The 7,284-nt window shown below is 34.1% G+C and overlaps 1 protein-coding gene and 1 pseudogene across 2 annotated transcripts in view; one reads left to right on the top strand and one right to left on the bottom strand.

The window, feature by feature from the left end:
- DTWD2 (DTW domain containing 2) overlaps positions 1–7,284 on the bottom strand; it is a 66,568-nt gene that overhangs the window by 38,311 nt on the left and 20,973 nt on the right. For both annotated transcript variants that reach the window (XM_014541710.1, XM_014541713.1), the window contains exons 3-4: positions 4,997–5,091; positions 2,082–2,274 (exon numbers count right to left, since the gene is read on the bottom strand). In XM_014541710.1, the coding sequence (XP_014397196.1) occupies positions 2,082–2,274; positions 4,997–5,091 (288 nt within the window). The remainder of the gene's footprint in view (positions 1–2,081; positions 2,275–4,996; positions 5,092–7,284) is intronic.
- Positions 6,322–7,284, top strand: part of LOC102243301 — a 1,739-nt pseudogene continuing 776 nt past the window's right edge.

Below are 7,284 nucleotides of genomic sequence, written 5' to 3'. Positions count from 1 at the left end.
TGACTATTTATTTATTTAAAGTTGATCTTCCTCACTAGAATGTAAGTTCCAGAAGGATGTCATTTATCTCCAGCCTTAGACACATAATAGGCATTCCATAAATATATTAGTGTATTGAACTCATGTTGTTAATACTAAGTACTCAATCCAAAATTATTAATTAAGTTAATAACAATGTACCTACCTATATAGTTTAAGTTGAAAAAATTTGGCTCTCAAAAGAAATTTCAATCGTTGTACTGTTGATATTTGGCTCTGTTGACTAATGAGTTTGCCGACCACTGGTCTAAGATAATAATAATACTTAACTTCATAGGATTTGGAAAAAGTTAAAACAAGTTAATATATGTAAAGTACTTGCAAGTGGGACTGGCCCATTCAAAGCACTCACCATATTAACTATTCTTGAGACTTAAAGACTTACTGATAATCCATGGGTAGAAAGAAAGCAAAACAAATTACAAATTATATCAGTGTTCTAAATATAAGAACACATAAACCCAAAGTTGTAGGATACAATGAAAGTCATACTAAGAAGAAATATTGCAGCCTCCTTTCCCTTTATTATGAAGAAGAAATACAAACCTTAACAAAGGAATTTAGTACTCTTAAGTACAAATCTTAAAAATCAGAAAAAATAAGCTAAAAAGGGCAAAATAAACTGATCAAGATACAAGCTCAAATTAATGAAATGAGAATAAAGTATAACAGCTATTAGAACAATCTAAAGTCTAATACCTTTTAAAGTGCAATAAAATAGATAAACCTCTTTTGAGTCTGTTCATGGGGAAAAATATGTGTATGTCGTTTTACATATGATTAGAAGGAAGAAAGGAATATTTTTAAGTTAAAGTAAGTAATAAAGAATACATAAAGAGCCCTAGCCAGTTTGGCTCCAATGGATAGAGCATTGGCCTGCGGACCGATGGGTCCTGGGTTTGATTCCGGTCAAGGGCACGTACCTCTGTTGCAGGTTCCTCCCCAGCTCAGGCTCTGGTCGGGGCTTATGTGGGAGGCAACCAATCAATGTGTTTCTATCACATCGATATTTCTCTCTGTCTTTCCTTCTCTCTTCCACTCTCTCTAAAATCAATGGAAAAATATCCTTGGCTAAGGATTTTTTTTTTAAAAGTCATGATAAGCAAATATCAACATAAAAAAATAAAATAAAATAAAATAAAATAAAGAATACATAAAGGCATATGGCAACCAATTTAACTCAAGGGAAAGAAATAATTCCCTAGAAAAGATAAAAGTTATTAAAAACTGAACCAACCAGAATTAGAAAGCTTGAATAATACCTATAAAGAGTATGAAACAATTTAAAAACAGGACAAGGTTTTGTCAATGAGTTCTATCTAATTTTTACGGAGCAAGGAATTCTAATATTATTTAAATTATCCCAGGCCACAGAAAAATACTAAAATCTCTCCTATTTATTTGGTGAAGTTAATATCATCTTAGTATACCAGACAATGAAAGTACAAAAAACATATAAATAATAACTCAATGTCATAAAATAAAACATAAGCTTCAGCAATATATAAAAAGGACTACATAATATGACCAAGTAGAGTTCATTCCTGGAACACAAGAATGGTTCAATAGTAGGATATGTATCATCATCATTAATTACATCAACAAATTGAAGGATAAATCATATGCTTAAAATAAAGAATACAAAAAAGTATTTCATAAAAATTCAGTCAATCCTAATAAGAACACAGTAACTTAGTTACCAAATAAAAGTATTTAAACATAATAATTCTCAATAAAAACATTAATACAAATAGAAATCATCCTTAGATGTCTCAAATTAAATGTCTGAGAAACTCTTCATATAGCAAAACGCCTGAACTATGATGAAGTTAGGCAGTGGGAACTGAGAAAGGACAAATTTGAAAGTTTCTACACAGATATCTCAAACCTACACCCCTCCAACACAAACACACACACATAGAAGCATGCACATATTTATGTACACATTCACCTATACAAATACCATAAAATGTTTATGTATCCCCTTACAAACAACATATGTAACATACATAATAATACATTTGTCTTTATTCTATGTTTACCTGTTTGGGCAGTCGGAACAAGGAATTCTTATAGAAAATGTCCTTAGCCTGGCTCCATGTACCATCGATGATGATGATTGTGGAAGGATAAATAGGAGAATCTAATATAAACTCTTCCAAATTAGCAGCTTCAGCCCCTGGATATAATATTAATGTACCAGACTTCCGACAAACAGTTGAAAGTTCAGGATCTCTAAAAAATTTTTTTAAAAAATCTTTATTACCTGGTGGGTTAACAAAAAGTTTTATTATTCTTATTGAACTTCATTCCAAAATATATATCAAAGCATTTTGGGACTGGAGATGTATAGTAAGATAGCCTCTGTCTACACTACAGGAAACAAAACAAGCTTGAGGGGAAAGGAGACAAATTAAAGAGTCAATTAAAGACAATAAATGGCATCTTCTTCAAACCAGTAAAAGACATCTACAAAAATGTATGGCCAATTTCATATGTTCTTTAACAATGTTCTTTGAGATTGGGATCAAGGTAAAGATGTTGGTTTTCACCATTCCTAACACACGCTGTATTGAAGGTCCCAATTATTGCAATAAGGCAAGAAAAAAAAAGGGCATAAAATTTGAAAAAAGTATAAATGATCCTATTTGCATATGCTAATGCTACTTACACAGAAAGTCTTAGAGAATCTACAAAACAATTTCTACAACTAACAAATGAACTTACAAAGTCACTGGATATAGGGTTGATACGTAAAACCCAATTGTTTAAAAAAACACACACAAAAGAAACCCCAAAAGTTTTCTTATACAATAGAGGCAAAAAGTTAAAAATAAGTATTTTTAATGTCCATTTATAAAGGATACCAAAAGTAATGCCTCATAATCATTCCCCTATGCTTATATCACATACTCTAGGAAAAGTTTAAGTTAATATTACCAGATTAATATTAAGTCAATAATCTCAATGAGCTTTAGTTTAAAATCCATCGGTGAATAATAATTTACTGAGTAAGCACTATATTAGACACCATGGAAAAAAACTGAACTACTTACTATAATGGGCTCAAAATGGGATAAGCTATTTGTAAAAGTGTCAAGCTTCTCATCCCCAAGCACATTCTAGAGGGGTTACATAGCCAAAATGTCAGAGATGGCCCAAGTAGTTTCCATTTCAATACCATAGGTGCTCATCACTTTTGCAATACAATAACCTAGATCCAAGCTGAGAGATTAAGTAGGACCCTATTCCACCTATATAGCCACATCCACCCAAGAATTATAGAGGAACTATCATAAAGAGCCTCTGTATGAAAGAAGTGTCACAGTGTAAATGATGTTGCTGCTCCCCATGTGATAAGCTCTGGATCTTGCTTCCATTCCCAACAAAATGGCAAAATTCCCAATAGCAGCACCAAGCCCAGAGCAAATTTCTCCTTTGTGGGCAAGGCTATGCAAAAACTACAATAGAAAATTCTATATGAGAAAAGTGTGCCTAACCAACAGTTTCAGAGAAAAGAAAAATATTATTATATAAAGTTCTAATATGATGTTATTTTCATGATATGAAGCTAAATTATAAAGAAAGCTAAAATAATAAAGTAAAGAAAAAGCTTGGTCAATTCACTGGGCTTCATGCTAGTACAAGTCTTACTTAACATTTTTCTAAGTTAACTGAAAATCAAATCTCCATACTTTCATGAGAAATTAAATTTTGCATCAAAAGATATATTTAATTATGTAGACAAGATCTAAGTAATTTGTGAAGGCTTTGTGAATGGGCAGAAAAGCAACACAGATAATTCAAAGGTATAAAAAGACTGGTAGAAAATTTAAATATATATAGTATATAACATACATTTATGATAATGGTTTATGTAATACAATGTAAAATAAGATCCAAGAACATTATAGATCTGTCAATAGATATCAACTAATGGTAACTGCACATAAAAATACTGGGCCTCATCAAAAAGGACATTTCTTAAAATACCTTTTTTATTGATTTCAGAGACGAAGGGAGAGGGATAAAGAGATAAAAACATCAATGAGAGAGAAACATCATCAATCAGCTATCTCCTGCACACCCCCTACTGGGGACAGAGCCCTCAACCCAGGCATGTGCCCTGACCAGGAATTGAACCATGATATCCTGATTCATAGGTCGATGCTCAATTACTGAGCGACACCTGCCAGGCAAAAAGGAATAGTTTAAATATGACAGGAGATTGTGTTTTATACTTAAGAAAATAGATGATGTGCCTATAACTAGGATACTAAATATAGTTCTAGTCAACTGTACGTTAGAAAAGCCTTAATGAGCTAGAAATGGATAGATATGTGTTTACTTATATAAATGTATCTCATATATAATGTAAAAAATAAAAATATGGAACTAAATACAAGTACCCTACCATCTAAACAAAAATGAAATAAACAGTAAATATATGTCTTTTAGGCTCAATATATATTAGTGCGCAATTTGGATAATGCTATCATCCCTTTGTTTATTCTACTTGGTCTGTTTTGGGAAAATGTTTTTGTTTATGTTTTGCTTTATCTTGTATTATTTTGAGAGAAAAGGCAGAACTTAATTTTTTTTTTTACCGCTTCCAATGTACCACATTCTAGGTCAATGATGGCAAACCTTTTGAGCTCGGCGTGACAGCATTTTGAAAAACCCCTAACTTAACTCTGGTGCCGTGTCACATATAGAAATTTTTTGATATTTGCAACCATAGTAAAACAAAGATTTATATTTTTGATATTTACTTTATATATTTAAATGCCATTTAACAAAGAAAAATCAACCAAAAAAATGAGTTCGCGTGTCACCTCTGACACGCGTGTCATAGGTTCACCATCACTGTTCTAGGTCTAAAGGGTAAGTTTAAAGAAATCATTTTTAAAGATCTATGGAGAAAAATCATTTTAAGTTGTCCTAAAAGTTAATTTACCTTTCTTCACTAAAACGACGACCAATCTTGACTTTACACTTGTCCTGGGGGAGGCATGCTGCTAGTAGAGGAACTGTCCGCAACACTTTGCTTTCCTTTAATTAAAAAATTAAACTGTAGATTTTTATTTAGACAAACACACTTTTGAAACTTTATAATGAACATTTGATTCATAACATTATACAGAATTTTCCCAAGTCTTTTACTGCAGACCACAGTTTAATAAAAAGAACTATCATTTCTCCGATTTATCAGTAGTAAATATACTACAAGTATACATTTTTATTTTACTTGGGTATATTTAAAAGTTTATTGATCAAAACAAGATAATATTAAATCATAGTTAAAATTACGAAAAATATAAATTTGTGTTTAACTAAATTGAATCATTTATTCTGAAAAACTTTTATTCCATTAGTAATTACCTGAAGATAATTGCCTAGATCTTTATGCTCAGAAAGCAAGGAAGATTTCAAAAAACAAAACGATGGAGCATATCAATGACACATAGAAGCCAATCTTAAAAGCTCCCAATGGCCCAAAATAGAACAATATGAGCAACAAAATTAAGTTAACATAGTATTTGAATTATAACCCAAAGTATAAAATAAGAATCCAGACTGATATAAACAAATAAATGGGAGAAAAGAGACAGGAGAATACCAAGTAATAAATGTAAATACTTGCCACTGCAGGAGGTGGAGCTTAATTTCTCCCTCCCACTTGAGTATGGGCTGAATTTATAACCTTACTTCCAAAGAATAAAGAGTATAGAAATGGAAGAAAACTATCTTTTAAAGTGAAAAAATCTGGTGACCATATTTGTAAATCCCATTAACTATCAAAAGTGGTGTTTTTTTTAATGTCCTAACATCTAACATTAAAAATCTTTCTTGTTGTCACAGGAATTCTATCCTTAATCCCAGCAGAGCCAGGTGATTAGCTATTCTGCATTAGCCTGCACTTATCTTGGTGACTTTGGTCTATAGTGCTCAGCCATTCTCTGGCTCCTCAGGTCCAACTGGGAATGTCATGCTTGATCGCATGTATAACAGAGCCCCTCTCTCATCAGTGTACCTACATACAACCCAATATTATCTTTTTCAATTTATATAATCCTGCTTATATAGATCCTTGCAGTGAATAATTTGATTATTTTTGTGTATGTGAAATAATGAAATATTATTTACTTTACTTTGGGAATATAATTTACCTAGCAAATTACTACACAAAACAGTAATGTAGCACAAATAGAAAGTATTGTATTTCCCCTCACCCCCACTGGAGCTATGCTGGACCAGAGCTGCAGACACAGGCCTCTCTTCCACAGGATGGGGTTTGTTAACGTTGTCAAAAATAAGGCCTACTTCAAGAAATACCAAGTGAGATTTACAAGATGATGAGAGAGTAAAACTGATTCCTGGAAATGCTCGGTAATCTAGGATAAAAATAAATACAACACACCCAAATACAGGATGACAGTTCGTGTAACAGACACATCATTTGTCAGACTGCTTATGCCCATCTGAAAGGAGATATGATAGTTGTGTAGCTTTTGCTCATAAACTCCCAAAGTATGGGGTGCAGGTTGGCCTGACAAATTATGCTGCAGCACATTGTACAGGCCTGCTGCTGGCCCACAGGCTTCCCATAGGTTTCGCCTGGACAGGATCTGTGAGAGCCAAATGTAGGTGTCAGAGACAAATACAATGTGGAAAGCATTGATGGTAAACCTGGTGCCTTCACCTGCCATTTGAGTGCAGGGCTTGCCAGAACTACTGCTAGAAATAAAGTTTTTGGGTCCCTAAAGCGAGCTGTGGAAAGAGACTCGTCTATCCCTCACAGTTCCAAATGATTCCCTGGTTATGATTCAGAAAGCAAGAAATTCAATGCAGAAGTACATCAGAAGCACATCATGGGTCAGAACATCCTATCTAATAAAGAGGAAATATGCTAATTGACCCTCACACCATCACAAAGAAGATGGCACCCACAGCCAATAAGGAGGGAATGTGCTAATTGACTGCCCCGCCCTCAAAGATGGCAGCACCCACAGCCAATAAGGAGGGAATATGCTAATTGACTGCCACACCCTCAAAGATGGCGGCGCCCACAGCCACAAGATGGCCGGCAGGGGAGGGCAGTTGTGGGTGATCAGGCCAGCAGGGGAGGGCAGTTATGGGCAATCAGGCTGGCAGGGGAGGGCAGTTGGGACGACTGGGCCGGCAGGGGCAGTTGGGAACAATCGGGCTGGCAGGGGAGGGAGGGCAGTTAGGAGCGACCAGGCC

This window comes from Myotis brandtii, unplaced genomic scaffold, assembly GCF_000412655.1.
Source record: "Myotis brandtii unplaced genomic scaffold, ASM41265v1 scaffold1071, whole genome shotgun sequence".
Classification (NCBI taxonomy): domain Eukaryota; kingdom Metazoa; phylum Chordata; class Mammalia; order Chiroptera; family Vespertilionidae; genus Myotis; species Myotis brandtii.
The sequence above is the reverse complement of the archived record's forward strand: the minus strand, read 5'-3'. Positions and strand labels throughout refer to the sequence as shown.